Raw genomic sequence first — 16,218 nt, 5'->3', positions numbered from 1 at the left:
TTCGTGGTCGTTTTGTCACCTGGTCTTGACTCAGACTGATGACATTTAAACCACAAAACAACATCAATAACACTGGGGGGGGGCAATCAATCAATTTAATCAATAAACTCACAAGGTTTATCATCATAAAAATATTAAGTGATCCTTGTGTACATACAGTGTATCCAGAAAGTATTCACAGTACTTATTACAGTAATTATGTTGTAACATAACAAATGTGGAAAAAGTGCTGTGAATACTTTCTGGGTGCTCTGTAATTTCAGTTTAAAGACCTTATATTTATTTGTTTTATTTTTTTTAAGAAAGAGCTTTGCAATTTTAAGAAACATTCAAATATTTTACCTGCAGTCCAGAACCTCAGATACAGACATGACTGTGAGCGAGAGAGCCTGAGAGAAAGAGACGCAGTTTTTAATATTTCTAAAGGACTTCAGACTGTCCCCTGCCATTGTTGAGTCCCGGCGGCCCATCAGTCCACAGCTGGGAATCAAACCCTCTGAACATTTCACACTTTAAAACTAATTTCTGCTTGTCTGAGTTCCTCTGCTGCGTAAGGTTTTGACAAACTTATTTTCAAATTTGTGTTTCAAAATAAAAGCACTGTCCAATACAACCACAGCACAGAGTATTATTGTGAAAAGGTAACAGTGATCAGCAGACTCACGTGGCTCTGATCAGGTCATTTAGAAAAGATAAAACTCGAAACAGATTCTATCGTTCGTGTGACAAAGAAAGAAAAGAGTCAAAATGATTTGAGATCAATAAGATGAAGAATCTACACACGACAGAACCGTCACATTAAAAACAGGCTCAGTCCAACCACTAGAGGGAGCCACAGTCCAGCACCCAGGACCAGGTCCAGGTCCAGGTCTGGAGACGTGGTGGGAGGAAGCCCACAGACATGGGGAGGACATGGACTCGAACCCCAGACCTCCTCACTGTGAGGTGACAATCTACCTGCTGACGCACCGTGCCGTCAGTGAAAGGCTCTGCAGGATCAAAGTCCACAGACGTCCCCTGAGATTGATCATTAGCTAATGCGTGCGTTAGCGTGTTACCTGCTTATACGCGGGAAGCAAAAGTGGGCGTGTCAGCGTGTGGAACCTCCAATCAGAGTGGACTTGAAGGGTGGAGTCAGCATGGCACTCGACTCTGCTCTGCTTACAAACACCAGAGCCAATGAGAACGCTGGGATCCTGACGGAGATGCAGACACCAATCAGCTGTCAGCGTTGGCTCCTCCCCTCAGTGACATCATAGTTGAGGTGTCATGTTACCTGTGTGTTGGCGGCTACGAGCCTGTAGAAACATCCGGGCTGGAGGACAGGAAACCAGCATGCAGACACACCAGTAAACCACAGCGCCACCTGTAGACACACACTTGTCACCAGGTGCATTGTGGGACGTCACAGTGATACAGAACTTCCTTAATCGGCCGTAAAGCTCAGATGATCGCAGAAAACCCATCAGAACTAAAGAAGTGTTTCTCCTGAACACTGGCCTTTTCAGAACTGATGGAACTGATCAGCACCACGGACAGCTCATCTGAAGACACGCTGTTAACTTCCTGTGGTTAGCGGTAAACCCCGCCCAGTCCTCACCTTGTCCTTCTCTCTCTCTCCCGCCTCTCTATCCAACATTCTTCCGTTCTTCGGGTCCTGTTCCCAGATCACCACTGGACCAATCACAGCGGCTCTGACACAGAAGCACAGTGACAGCCCCGCCTCCTTATCCCTCAGACCTGCCCCACTGTTCCTCCAGGACACACCTTCTTTTTGCTCCACCCTGATCACCATGGAGACACACGGCCGGGAGGCGCTCTGTCCCTCTTCTGTCTTTCCTTTCTTCCTCTGGCTTTGAGGCTCCTCCTCCTCTTTATGATCATCACCTCCTGGCTCCTCCCTCTGTCTATGTGTAACCATGGCAACAGAGGGGCTGAGGACGTGGGCGTGGTCCAGTGAAAACTGGAGGTAAACTCTGAAGCAGAGATCAGGTTGTCATTTTAACTAAGAGGAGTGTTGTGTGCTTTGACCCGACCCCCGACCCTCTCTGGCCCCGCCCTCACCTGCAGTGTCTGTCTGTGATGTAACCGTCCTGCTGCAGGTGTCGGCACGACGGGAAATCTGATTGGATGAATCTCTCAGTTACTGTGGTAAACTGGCGAACACACACCAGGCAACCTGCAACACAAAACTTTTATCAAACGCCGACCGGCATCTGAGCATGACCTTTGACCTCTGGGGTCATGACTACCTAGCCAAGCAGTGTTGAAGGTTGCCCTCTGACCTCCATCCTCTTCCTCACTGGTCTCCGTGACAACGCACGCCATGGCGCCCGTGTGATCCCTCAGTCGCAGCGTATGCTCACACGTCTGCGATGGAAGCGCCAAGACGCCAACCAACAGCAGGGGGCGCCGCCTGTAACACAGCAGAACTGTAAGAAGAACCCGGTCCTGGAGTCCACTCCGGGGTGTCTCTGGACCCACTGAGACCAAAACCCTGTAAAGCCCTGATGACAGAGACTTTGTCCCTTTGCAGACGTCCTCTTGCTTTCACGCCTCAGAATCCAGAAAACAACTTCCTGTGGGTTCATTTTCCGTGCAGCTGATCTCACGGTTCCACTGTGGATGTCAAAGTGTCACCGTCACTCAGACACTGACTGGATTAAAGACAGATCACCTCAGTAATCTGGGATTAACTCAGCCTGCTTGGATCAGCATCAACCATTTTTTGATGAAGCACTGGATTCAGAAATCTAAGTCCTGAAAGCCGCCTGCAGAGGGCAGCGTTCAGTCACTTTTGTCTCCTGGAAATGTGATTTTCTGAACCACCTTTCAGCCTTTTTAACTTTGAAGGGAACAAACTCTGTATAAATCATCATGATGACGTCACAGAGTGACCTCATGGTGAATACTGATCATTTTACTGCAGTATTTTTGTCCATTTACAACTTATGAAGATTCTTTTTAAAAACTTCTGCCGTTTCGCTCAGTGATTTAAATGAAGACTGTGTCTTCCACCTGCTGGCCAAAGTGTCCCACTGCAGTTCTTGATGGACAGTTTTCAACATTTTCACAAAAAACAACCACCTTCAGCTTCAAAAATGATTTTTACACTTTAAAGTGTACAAAGATGTGAGCAGATGAATTCTGGGAAAATGTGTTTGTTTTTTTATAATCTGTTTTAAGGGAGTCAGAGGTTTGAGGACTAATCAGTTGTCCTAATCAGGACTCATCACTAATTGTCAGGAGGATCCATTTTATTATTGCAGTTTGATTGGTCACATTCAGACATGCTGTCACAGAGGGGCGTGGCTTCTTATCACATGACTTTCACTGTTGTCTATTTATCTATGAATCATTTCATTCTGTCTGCACCCTCTGCTGGTAGGAAGAGAGTATAGCATCTACCTGAGTCTGTCACCAGTCTGAAGGTCAAGGCAGGGGTCAAAGGTCACCGTTTGGAAGGACCAGGACAGAGCAGCATTGATGTCAGCTCGGGTCAGACTGGATCCATCAGGGGGCAGCAGAGAGCTCAGACTGAAGTCCGACCAGCAGTTTGAGTGCAGAGAGTCAGAACACTGAGACAAACTGACGAACTGAGGGACGGACGAGTCCAACGAGTACTGCACAGACACACAGAGACAGACAGTCAGAGTGATGAAGTCATTAGGGACTGGTCAGAGTGACCGTCTCAGTAAACGTACCTGTGTCAGAGGACAGGTGTCCTGCTCGTCCAACATCTCTGAGTAAATGTCTCTTTTTGCTCCTCCTTTTCCAAACACCAACTCCATCAGTTTCCATGACAACAGACAGACACACTGCTCCGTCGGCACGCTGGGAATCAGACTGACCCGGAGAAACAGACTTAACTCCCACAATCCTGTGCGATTCTCGCGGTTTACAGATTACAAAACCGTAACGACCAGAAACTGTTTGGTTTTATTGTTGACAAACGTTAATCACAGACTCCTCCCTCCTCTTTATGGCGTTCATACGCACCTCTTCCTCAACGCGGCGGTCAGATGACATACCCACAGGTACTCAGCCACACCTACATTTCTCTGCACCAGTAACCGTGGCAACACTCCGTCTCCAGGGCAGCGGACGTCAGGCTCCAATCCCACAACCCTGCTGAAGGTTGTGACCCTCAGGCTGGAACGCAGACAGGCACAAAGCACGAAGGGAAGGAAGTCAGGGCACGGACGATACAGGAAGTGGACACTGTGGAGCTGGAGACGGGAAATAAAAAAAGAAAAACTTGTCCTCATTAACATGCTAATATGCATATAATATGGTGTGTTCACAGACAAACCGACATCAGCACGACACGGTCTGTTGCTCGCGGGACGTCTGTCTGTTGCTCACCTCCACACTGTCTCCAGGTCTCAGTTTCCTCCTCAAAGCCGGCTGATAGGCCAGACACAGGCCCACCTTTCCATCACACATATGCCCCCCGCCCCATCACTCACAACTTCTGTCACAACACCCTATCACAGGAGGGGGGTGGAGTTTAAAACAAAGGCAACACCCACTGCTTTGAACAGCCAGTAAGAGCAGAGAATTCTCTGTATTCTACCTGGTAACTGATGACTTTGGAGCATTTAGTCTTTACAGCGGATTGGATGGCGTCTCTTTTAGGCTCCGCCTCCTCTGCAGGCTCACCGTCATTGTCATGTGATGGCGGTGGCACCGGTGAATATGTGTCGGTTTGCTCGTGCTCCTTGTGTGTGTGCAGTTCAGAGCAGTTGCTGACACACAACACAGGTTTTCCTCTCCAGGGACTTAGGACACACACACGCAACGCTGTCACGCCCACTCTGATGCCGACGCCCACACAGCGACTCCACCACGCCTTCCCGTCCTGCAGAAAGAGAGTTTGTGACCACGACACAAAACTAATTTAATGTAAAATGATGCAAAGAACATCATTTTCATTCACGCTTTAAACCCTTTATCCACTAGGGGGCAGAAGAACACTCCCTAGGCTCCAGTCCCCCCTTGGATAAGCATTTGAAGATATGTGTGTGTGTGTGTTCATATCCTCAAAAAGTAGCCAAATGATTTTCATTAAAGTTGAAGGTTAAGTGTTTTTGTTTGCTTTGCTGCCTCCTGTGGTGAGGAACAGAAAGATTATGACAGAAAAGAGTTAAAATAACTCCGACCTTGACCAGTATTGGTAGAGAGCGTCTGCCGTCTGTCAGCGTGAAGAAGAAAAAAGTCGTTCCAGAGATTGTCAGCACGGGACAGACAGAAGACACACGTCCACACACAGACAGACGCCGGCCCGGCTGCCTGACAGACACACACAGGTGTTTAGCGCCACATTGGACACTCACTCAGGAACACTACCAAAGCTCACAGGTCAAAGGTCAAACCTGTCCTGCAGAAAATCAACAGCCTCTCTGACCCCAACTGCACCCCTAAGTACTGCCCCTCCTCCAGGATCCACAACCAATCCCTGGTCAGGATCAGGCCACAGCAGCACTGAAGAGTCAATCAGCTCCACGAAGCCTCCAGCCGCTTCATCCTGACTGTGGCCCGGTGCATGCTGGGGGATGTAGTTCCAGTGAGTCAAGAAAACCAGACGATTGAGACACTTCGGAGAGAGAGACAGAGACTGGAGAGACAGAGACAGACAGAGTGAGATGGTGAGACCATCGACCCGCTCAGTAAAGACCAAACAAGAGATTTAATGAACTGTTCTAGGGCCCTGAACGCATGACTTGAGTTGCGGGTTTGGACCCGGACCGCCGCTCACCTCACACCTGACACTCCCACTGGCGTCTGTTAGTGTCCACTCATCACCCCGCCCCTCTCTCAGACAGCCAATCAGAAGCAGGTTGACCCTTGACACAGCTTTGAGGCCTGGATGCGCAAGCTCCGCCTCCCTCACCCAAGCTCGGTGCTGATTGGTGCTCCAGGACAGATTGCTGACACAGGCCATGTGTTGCTGGGCAACCAGCTCAGAGACAGACACCATCCTGTTAGGTGGAGCCACAAAAGACCAAAAAAAAAAAAAAAAAAAAAAAAAACACACAACAAAGAAGAAACAAGAAAACACAGAGAGAGAAAAGACATAAAGAAGTTAAAGTGCTCTGAGGACATCATGTGATGGTGCATCCTGTCAGCTGATTGGTTACCTGTAACTGACAGGTAAGGTGTGATTGACAGGTGTCCTCTGCTGGATTGTCTTCACCACGGAAACACTCAGCCGACACTGAAAACCTAAAAACACAGAAAACACTTTGATGATGTCATAAATGACATCACATCGTCACACAACAACCCCATTCTGATTGGACGACTGACTTGTCTCTGTGTCGTCAGCAGCTGAAGGGGTGTGGTCAGACAGCAGAGGACACACGTGACCTGCGATGAATGTGAACACGCCCTTTAACCACAGCACCTCCTGCAGGACAACATGTGACATTAACAGGACAACAAAATCAATCGTTATTGATCATCTGAACATCAACAACATCATCACTCATCTTCAACCGCTTACTCCAATTAAGGGTCATGGGGGCGGAGCCTATCCCAGCCATCACAGGGTGTGAGGGGGGTTCACGCTGAAGAGGACGCCAGTCTGTCTCAGGGACACATACAGACACACTCCACACAGAAAGGACACAGGTGGAAATCAATCCCACGGCCTTCTTACTGTGAGGCAACAGTGCTAACCACTAGTCCACCATGCGTCCAACATAGCATAATAATGGAAAATAAAGTGAGTATGAATAGAATAAAGTTTTTAATGTCTGTAAGGGTGGATGAATCCCAGAAGACATCTTCTGCGGAGAACTTGTAGGACAGAGACAAACTGGCAACTGCGGTTTAAGGAGACATCAAGGCGCTGGATATCAACACCAAGTACTGGGAGGACCTCGGAGCTGAGTGCTCCAGCTGGAGAAGCATGCTTCACAGGCAGCTGGTGAAGAAAAATCAGAAACCCACAGAAGGGATCCGGCAGTCCACAGACCAGAGTCAGAGCACAGAACCGACCCCTGTGGCCGTGACGGTCACGCTCGCATCGGCCTCTACAGCCACAAGAGGCGCTGCTCCAGACGTGCAGTCAACTAATTATTGGACGGATATTTTCACCCATGGTCAGCCAGGGTGATCTTTAAACACTTAACTGCAGTAATGTTTACTGGAAAACAAAGTGGACTTTTAAAATAAAATGTATATTTTGAAAAACAAACACTGATGGTATCAAGGACAGGAATGTGGAAGGACAGATGGTCGGTTTTGCAAAAAACGATGGAAATGGCTGAGGTGAACATCTACTTTAAGAAAAGGGAGGAGCACAGGGTGTAAGAGTGGAGGAAGGTGCACACAGGTGGACTACATTCTGTGTAGGAGATGTAACAGAGACTGTCAGGTGGTGGAAGGAGAGAGTGTAGCTAGACAACATAGGAAGATGGTTTTAGGACGACTTTAGAGGTGAAGAAGAAGAGGAGGTGAGTGAGAGCTGAACAAAGGATCAGATGGTGGAAGCTGAAGGAAGAAGACTGCTGTGTGAAATTTAATGAGCAGGTGAGAGAAGCACTGGATGGAGGGGAAGCAGTTTTGGACAACTGGAAAAGTACTGCAGATGTGGTGATGGAGACAGACAGGAAGGTACTGGGTGAGATAGAGGGGCAGTGGAAGGAAAAACAAGGAGACTTGGTGGTGGAACGAAGAGGTTGGTGAAAAAAGAATTGGGATAGTCAGAGAAATGAAGAAAGTAGACAGGAGTACAAGGAGATGTGGTGTAAGGTGAAAAGAGAAGTGGTAAAAGCTAAAGAAAAGGCATATAGCAAGCTGTACAAGAAGCTGGATAGTAAGGAAGGAGAAAAGGACTTGTACTGACTGGCTAAACAAAGGAGCAGAGCAGGAAAGGATGTGCAGCAGGTTAGAGTGGTAAATGATGCACATGGTAATGTGCTGACAAGTGAGGAGTGTGTGCTGAAAAGGTGGAGGGATTATTTTGAGGAGGTGATAAATGAAAAAATGAGAGAGAGAAAAGGCTGGATGATGTGGAGAGAGTAAATCAGGAAGTACAAAATATTAGTAAGGAAGACGTGAGGGCTGCTATGAAGAGTGGAAAGGCAGACGGTCCAGATGACATTCCAGTGGAGGCATGGAAATACAGTAGTGTTCAGAATAATAGTAGTGCTATGTGACTAAAAAGATTAATCCAGGTTTTGAGTATATTTCTTATTGTTACATGGGAAACAAGGTACCAGTAGATTCAGTAGATTCTCACAAATCCAACAAGACCAAGCATTCATGATATTCACACTCTTAAGGCTATGAAATTGGGCTATTAGTAAAAAAAAAAGTAGAAAAGGGGGTGTTCACAATAATAGCAGTGTGACATTCAGTCAGTGAGTTCGTCAGTTCTGTAAAACAAACAGGTGTGAATCAGGTGTCCCCTATGTAAGGATGAAAAAAAATTATAGGCTGTTCATCTACAGTGATCTCCAATGCTTTAAAATGGGCAAAAAAAACCAGGGACGCATGGAAGAAAACGGAAAACAACCATCAAAATGGATAGAAGAATAACCAGAATGGCAAAGGCTCACCCATTGATCAGCTCCAGGATGATCAAAGACAGTCTGGAGTTACCTGTAAGTGCTGTGACAGTTAGAAGACGCCTGTGTGAAGCTAATTTATTTGCAAGAATCCCCCACAAAGTCCCTCTGTTAAATAAAAGACGTGCAGAAGAGGTTACAATTTGCCAAAGAACACATCAACTGGCCTAAAGAGAAATGGAGGAATATTTTGTGGACTGATGAGAGTAAAATTGTTCTTTTTGGGTCCAAGGGCCACAGACAGTTTGTGAGACGACCCCCAAACTCTGAATTCAAGCCACAGTTCACAGTAAAGACAGTGAAGCATGGTGGTGCAAGCATCATGATATGGGCATGTTTCTCCTACTATGGTGTTGGGCCTATATATCACATACCAGGTATCATGGATCAGTTTGGATATGTCAGAATACTTGAAGAGGTCATGTTGCCTTATGCTGAAGAGGACATGCCCTTGAAATGGGTGTTTCAACAAGACAATGACCCCAAGCACACTAGTAAACCAGCAAAATCTTGGTTCCAAACCAACAAAATTAATGCCTCGCAGATGTGAAGAAATCATGAAAAACTGTGGTTATACAACTAAATACTAGTTTAGTGATTCACAGGATTGATAAAAAAGCAGTTTGAACATAATAGTTTTGAATTTGTAGCGTCAACAGCAGATGCTACTATTATTGTGAACACCTCCTTTTCTACTTTTTTTACTAATAGCCCAATTTCATAGTCTTAAGAGTGTGTATATCATGAATGCTTGGTCTTGTTTGATTTGTGAGAATCTACTGAATCTACTGGTACCTTGTTTCCGAAGTAACAATAAGAAATATACTCAAAACCTGGATTCATCTTTTTAGTCACATTATGCACTACTATTATTCTGAACACTACTGTATCTAGGAGAGATGACAGTGGAGTTCCTAACCAGATTGTTTCATAAAATGTTGGAAAGTGAGAGGGGTGCCTGAGGAGTGGAGACAAAGTGTGCTGGTTCCTGTTTTTAAGAACAAGGGTGATGTGCAGAGCTGCAGTAACTACAGAGGCATAAAGATGATCAGCCACAGCAGCATGAAGTTATGGGAAAGAGTAGTAGAAGCTAGGCTTAGAAAACAGCAGAAGATATGTTGTGTGAAGAAAGAAAAAGCACAAACTGTTTATTTGATCCTATACCAACAAAACTGTTTAAGGACCTGTGGTCCACTCTTGGACCAGCTGTGCTGGAAATGATTAATCCGTCATTAACTTCTGGATCTGTTCCTAAATATTTCAAATATGCAGTGATTAAACCATTACTTAAGAAACCTAATCTTGACCCTAGTGTATTGAAAAAACTATCAGCCGATATCAAATCTATCATTTGCTCTAAAATTCTGGAAAAAGTGGTGTCACGGCAGCTCGTAGACTATCTTACTGAGAATAATCTCTTTGAGCCACTGCAGTCTGCTTTTAGAAAATATCATTCCACAGAGACGGCTCTCTCTAAAGTGGTGAATGATCTTCTGCTTACAATGGATTCAGACACCACTACGGTTCTGTTGCTGTTAGATCTCAGTGCTGCATTTGATACAGTGGATCATCATATTCTACTTGATAGGCTGGAAAATCATTTTGGGATTACTGGGAGTGCCCTTGCATGGCTGACGTCATACTTGACCAGTCGTTCTCACTGTGTTTTGTACAATAACACTACCTCTAACCTTAGTTACATAAAATTTGGGGTTCCACAGGGGTCCGTCTTAGGCCCCACACTTTTCTCCCTTTATATAGCACCCCTTGGGCACATATTGCAGCATTTTGGGATTACCTTTCACTGCTATGCTGATGATACTCAGTTACACGTGTCGATAACTGCTGGTAATCGCATCCACATAAAATCTTTAGAAGATTGCCTTGCATCAGTGAGAAGCTGGATGTCTAGAAACTTCCTACTTTTAAACTCTGATAAGACTGAAATGATGGTTTTTGGTCGAGTGAGACATCAGCATCAATTTGACCAGTTAACACTTAGTCTAGGCTCGTGTGTCATACATCACACTGACAAAGGAGGAACCTTGGGATAATTTTCATCCTACATTGTCCTTTTACCTCCACATTAGAGATATTGGGCCTCATGTATCAACGTGCGTACGGCGATATTTGAGCGTATATGGGGTGTACGCCAAAACAGCTGCGCTACTTGGCATTTATCAATGTGGTCGTTGGCGTACGCTGCGCTGAAAATATACACCAGGTCGAGAGGTGGCGTAAATTATACACCAAAATGAACCAGCGCTGGAATCCACATAAAAATGAAGATGATCAACATGATAAACAGTGCCATTATACAAATCAATGCATATGTTACATAAATAACACTTTCCTGATTATACTACATAATAATTAATACAAATCCCGCCTTTGCGGGATTGTTATGGAGCACGATCCGTGGCCACAGCGTTACTGCAAAGAAAACTGCTCGCCTTTTTCTCCAGACTTTGAGCCTGGAGCCAGAGCAGCGCTGAGCTTAACTTCATGTGGTGTGATCATTTTAGACTATGAAATTGATAATAACAACTGTAGTTTCGTCATTCCCTTAATTCGCCCGTACTGCAACCAGGTTTTGTCGTCTCCATTCGGTTGTCACAATAAAATAAATACAGAAATACATTTAAAAAATAAAGAAATCTGACAGATTAGGCGTGTCTTATTAATTGAGCGAGCAAATATCCACATGTCAAGAATTATTGACATGTGAAAAGAGAATACAGTGGTCCCTCGCTATAACGCCGTTCACCTGTCGTGGCCTCGGAGTCTCGCGGAGTATTTAGTCCAATTTTGCATGCCTTTTTTTTTTTTTACAGTGTTCTGCGTATCTGTTTATAAGAATCTTGTTGCCCAGAAGAGAAAAGAGCGCCAACAACTACTCATAACTGTGTTTGTCACACGGAAACAATCACCTGCTGCAGCCAGGTGTGAGTGAAAAAAGGCGCAGCGTCAGGACGCAGAGGCCCGATCTGTGAAATACTGGTCAGTCACTATTAATAATTTCTTATGTGTCCAACCTCGTACGTTGATCGTTAAAATTAAATTCGTTAGTTCTAAATGCCATCATAATTATTTATAGGAAAACGTTCTATTTTTATTTCTCAAACAAATGTTTGGGCCTGAAAACAGTTTGGTCTTATTTTCCTACTAAGGTTTGAACTTTGAGAGTGTTTACACACGAGGGACAAGTGAGAAAATGTTCATGCCTGATTGAGAACGTGTATAAACTGTGTAGTGAGGGGTTTTACAGCTTTGAAACGTCTATAATAATTGTAAAAAATAACGGTAACTACGTCGCGGTTTCACGTATTACGGGCTATTTTTAGAACGTAACTCCCGCGATAAACGAGGGACCACTGTAACACTTTTTTGATTATACTATAAAACAATTGATACGACGGCCGCTTTTGGCGCTCTATTGGCACGCGTCGTGATTGGTGGAGTTCTTTTTCTTTGCCGTCTTCCTGGCTTCCATGTCGTAAAATGAGGGTGTGTCTGAAGTGAAGTCTGAATATTTATGGGCGTGTTTATTATAATTACAATTGTTTTCACCCGCCGCATTTATCAAGGTCACGTCAGGCGTACGCCAGAAATGGGCAGGTGCGCACTGCTTGATACATGTCACGGCAACTTTGGTGTACTTCACATTTACACCGTAAATTTACGCCACAAGTGCGCAACTTTGATACATGAGGCCCATTATGAGGACTGCTTTCTTCCATCTGCAAAATATAGTGAAGATTCGTCCCATCCTGTCTATAGCTGATGCTGAGACACTGATTCATGTGTTTGTCTCTTCTAGATTGGATTACTGCAATGTTCTATTTTCTGGTTTACCACAGTCCAGCATTAGGGCTCTCCAATTGGTTCAAAATGCTGCAGCCAGACTTTTGACAGTGTAGCGCCATGGCCTCAATTCGCCCTGATTAAATAAAATATATTAATCCTGTCTCAGTCACAAAAAAAAAAAAACACTGGAGACAGAGACTGCATTTCCACCCCCAGTTGAGAAATTCCTAAGTCATCTGGAGATCTTCAGATAAGTCTGGAGACATCACCCAATGGTCCAACACTGTTTCGCAGAGGAAAACAAAGCTGTAATTCAAAGCTCTTGAAAAGGAAGCCCTCGTCTTTTATCGGGTAAACTCTGGTCATTATGAATGACATGACATTATAATTGCTTCACGTCAGAATCTGAGCTTCTCCAGGCCATGAGAACCCAAACTTTTATGATCAAGCTAAGACAGGACCTCTCCTCATCTGGCAGGGGGGCTTGCTCCATGATAACATGTGGTCATAAACTTTGTCCTGACAATCAGCTTTTATCTTGGGGTTTAAAGCAAAGGAAAAGACCTTTCTTTTAAAATAAAAGAATCACATCAGTATTCTTTGATTCACATGTATAAAAACTTATAAGGGTGTTTGTATTGATTATTCAAGCAAATGCTGTGCATGTATTCTATTTTATTGACCTGTGTCCTTTTTAACTGATGTGTGTTTAAGTGATCTTTTTGCAGTGTCAGCATGTTGATGAAGTATTCTGTTTTAACCAAATGGAGTGTCTAAGTGTCTATTAATAATGGGTGTCCATTAGCATGTCTGAGAACAAATAGTATTTCAAATTAATTAATGTGTTTAAATACTTGAATCATTTGAGTCTGCTCTGACGACATGAAGTTTCTGTGAGATTACACACACCCTAAATCGGCGGAGTTTGGTGACATCAGTCCCCCTTTAAGAAGTTAGCACAGAGCCTCGCTTGACCCTTCTCCCTCCGTCTTCTGCCTACTTCTGCTTCCTTCTCTCTCTGCTTTCTTCTTTGTAAACACTTAATTTTTTTTTTTTTTTGGGGGGGGGGGGGGCAGGCCCCATTGCTAAGCAGTGCAAAGCTAAGCTACCACGTGGCATTCATTCATTCTTTACTTTTGGACAAACTTAAAGTTTTAACCTGACGCTTTAAGATGTGTCAAATCTTTTGAATTCTTAAGAGAACCTCCGAGCTGAGCTTTTCAAATTAAGAGCGAATTTACAGAAAAGCGACTTCTCCTTTTCATAATTTTCAGCGCTCTTAAAGTTTTACTTTTTCTAAATTCACAAAGACTTTAATTTGGCTTCAACAATTTTTAAAGCTACCAGACACCATTTTCAACAAACACCTTCTACCTCTGGGTTCCTGCAAGCTGACAACAGAGCTGATTTCAACCCAGCAGCTAACCGTCGGCAAAGCCAGCTGACCCAAGCCCTGGGATCACTCAGGGACACCTCTGAGTTAACCCCTCCGACCCAGGTGAGCTCACACTGCCCAGAGCATGGACATCCGCAACGGACAGATTGGACCGTCCAAAAACTCTTCAACAGCAGCTAAGTGACCCAGTCGATGGTTCCACAAAAAAGGTTTGTTGTCTATGGATACAAAGTGGCTAATTTTAACCCTTTGGCCCCTTTTCTTAAACATATTTATGCTTAATATTTTTCTTAATAATCAGCTTCAAAATTCATCACTAAATTCCAATCAGATTTATTTACTTAAAGTTTTAAGCTTTCCCTCTTTCTTCCAACGTCTCATAAGTGAGTAAGAAAATTGTTTCCATGAATGAACTTACTATTTCCAATCACTGTCCAGAAAATGCCAGTAAAATGTTCATTTCTTGTATAAATTGTAAATAAATTGTAAATATTTTCTGCTGTGGCTTATTTTGTGAGAATTCAGACTTCAGATCAGAGATTGATTAAATTAAATCAAGACTGATTAATTCGAGACTGATAAATAATGTTTAAAGCACTTATGCTATAAATAAGTTGTGCCCCAATTACTGATTAAATAATAAGTATTAAACCCTAAATTAATTATTTTGTTACATTGGGCCTAGTCCAATCTGATTCATTTTGAGAGTTTAACTACTCATTCACTATAAATTGCTACATATTAATGGTTCCCCGTGTGTGAGCCGATCGCGTTTTATTCCATAAATAAATGCTACATATTTGGTGCTCCTGTGTGGAGGCATAAAGATTTAAACAAAAACATTACATATAATGGAGTCCCGTGTGAGCGCGGTTCAGTAAAAATTATTAAATAAATGTTACATATTTATGTTTCCCCGTTGCGAGGCCTGAATATCTGTAAAGCAAAGTGTCTCCAATAAATAAATACATAAACGTTACAACAGGAAGCAGAAACTTCGACCACATTACACCCATTTTGGCGTCTTTTCACTGGCTTCCTGTCCCTGTGAGATCAGATTTTAAGGTTCTTCTACTAGCCTATAAAATTGTTCATGGACTTGCATCTCCCTACTTCGCTGACCTAATTCATTTCTTTGGGACCATCCACTCCACCAGGTGATTTCACCGATTAACATCATTGAGCAGATGGTATCAGTTAATCAGAGTGGAATGGGGAAGAAGAGAGTGCAGGCAGAGGGTGAAAAAAGGTGGCAGGAGTGATTTATGACTGAAAAATATCAGCAAGAGTGGAGAAAGTTTATAAGACAATAGTGAGACCAGATATGTTGGACAGCTTAGAGACGGTGGCACTAACAAAAAGACAGGAAGTGGAGATTCTCGTTGGGAGTGATGAGGATGGACAGGATTAGGAATGAACATATCAGAGGGACAGCTCAGGTGGGACAGTTTGGAGACAAAGTCAGAGAGGTGAGACTGAGATGGTTTGGACATGTGCAGAGGAGGGACCCAGGGTATATAGGGAGAAGGATGCTGAGGATGGAGCCACCAGGCAGGAGGAGAAGAGGGAGGACAAAGAGGAGGTTCATGGATGTGCTGAGGACATGCAGGTGGTTTTTGAGACAGAGGACAATACAGAGGACAGGGTGAGATGGAAATGACTGATCTGCTGTGACGCCCCCTAACGGGAACAGCTGGAAGAAGAAGACTGAAAATAAAATATTTACATTATTGTGTTCCACTAAATTAAAATATGTTGTTTTTACCGAATCGGCGCCGTTTTTAACACCAACGTTCTCTGTCGAACTTTATTTCAGAGTTTAAACTTTCGCCTTTCACAGTTATAATACGGCCGACTTTAAGTGCAAACTTCACTGAATTAGCGCCAGTTTTTGGTTTCATTTTTTGTTTGCAACGTCATAAAAACCAGAGTTTATTTAAACTGACACATTTTTTAAAGGAGTTCAGATGATTTTCTACAAACCGCCTCGCTGCTCGGTCTGAAGTGGTTCAGGAACGAGTCCATGTCCGGATCTGGACGGTTCCAGTCTCTCCTCTGCTGTCCGACCGGAGACACGATTAACGATCACAAACAGATAAACTTTAAAAATGAGAAATAAACAAACTCCACCAGCACATCGAGCGGGAGTTCAAGATTCTGCTTCTTCTTCTTCTTCTTCTTCTTCTTCCTCCGCTTTAGTTTTCCGGTCAGCTGACGTGGTGTTGAATTACTGCCACCTGCTGGAACAAGTGAAACACATCCACGTCTGAAACAAGAAAAAGTAAAAATAAGTAAACGAATTAAAGGTGGGGGGCGGGGCTTAGCCGCAGTTCACCCGAGCAGCTGATTTCATATGAACAGGATCAAAGTGAAGTTTCAGTTTCAGCTCGGTGGGGCGGATGGTCTCGTCTCAGAACAAGGTTCGATTCCTTTAGAGGA

At 44.0% G+C, this 16,218-nt stretch overlaps 2 protein-coding genes across 2 annotated transcripts; both read right to left on the bottom strand.

The window, feature by feature from the left end:
• Positions 1-244: 244 nt before the first annotated feature.
• On the bottom strand, positions 245-4,714 carry LOC117504754 (CST complex subunit CTC1-like). Its single transcript, XM_034164252.1, has 11 exons — positions 4,577-4,714; positions 4,366-4,487; positions 4,000-4,229; positions 3,705-3,846; positions 3,409-3,623; positions 2,253-2,416; positions 2,065-2,179; positions 1,601-1,976; positions 1,277-1,366; positions 1,059-1,196; positions 245-389 (listed from the first exon to the last, which is right to left on the bottom strand). The coding sequence occupies exons 2-11, from the start codon at positions 4,444-4,446 to the stop codon at positions 339-341; spliced, it is 1,602 nt and encodes a 533-aa protein (XP_034020143.1). The 5' UTR covers positions 4,447-4,487; positions 4,577-4,714; the 3' UTR covers positions 245-338.
• Positions 4,715-5,042: 328 nt separating this feature from the next.
• Positions 5,043-15,955, bottom strand: LOC117504780 (CST complex subunit CTC1-like). Its single transcript, XM_034164277.1, has 6 exons — positions 15,763-15,955; positions 6,310-6,409; positions 6,141-6,225; positions 5,759-5,981; positions 5,376-5,617; positions 5,043-5,292 (listed from the first exon to the last, which is right to left on the bottom strand). The coding sequence occupies exons 1-6, from the start codon at positions 15,802-15,804 to the stop codon at positions 5,043-5,045; spliced, it is 942 nt and encodes a 313-aa protein (XP_034020168.1). The 5' UTR covers positions 15,805-15,955.
• Between the last annotated feature and the right edge of the window lie 263 nt (positions 15,956-16,218).

This window comes from Thalassophryne amazonica, chromosome 23 (genome assembly GCF_902500255.1).
Source record: "Thalassophryne amazonica chromosome 23, fThaAma1.1, whole genome shotgun sequence".
Lineage (NCBI taxonomy): Eukaryota > Metazoa > Chordata > Actinopteri > Batrachoidiformes > Batrachoididae > Thalassophryne > Thalassophryne amazonica.
Note: the sequence above shows the minus strand (reverse complement) of the source record. Positions and strands in the feature narration are given on the sequence as shown.

Excerpts from the sequence above, each read along its gene's own strand:
- LOC117504754 (XM_034164252.1), bottom strand. The coding sequence starts at position 4,446 with ATGTGTGATGGAAAGGTGGGCCTGTGTCTGGCCTATCAGCCGGCTTTG. Across the intron at positions 2,417-3,408 it reads CAGACTGGTGACAGACTCAG|GCGGCGCCCCCTGCTGTTGG; the intron begins GTAGATGCTATA and ends GCTGTGTTACAG. Across the intron at positions 1,977-2,064 it reads ATCACAGACAGACACTGCAG|AGTTTACCTCCAGTTTTCAC; the intron begins GTGAGGGCGGGG and ends TCTCTGCTTCAG.
- LOC117504780 (XM_034164277.1), bottom strand. The coding sequence starts at position 15,804 with ATGGACTCGTTCCTGAACCACTTCAGACCGAGCAGCGAGGCG. Across the intron at positions 6,410-15,762 it reads TCAGACCGAGCAGCGAGGCG|GAGGTGCTGTGGTTAAAGGG; the intron begins GTTTGTAGAAAA and ends GTTGTCCTGCAG. Across the intron at positions 6,226-6,309 it reads TGCTGACGACACAGAGACAA|GTTTTCAGTGTCGGCTGAGT; the intron begins GTCAGTCGTCCA and ends CTGTGTTTTTAG.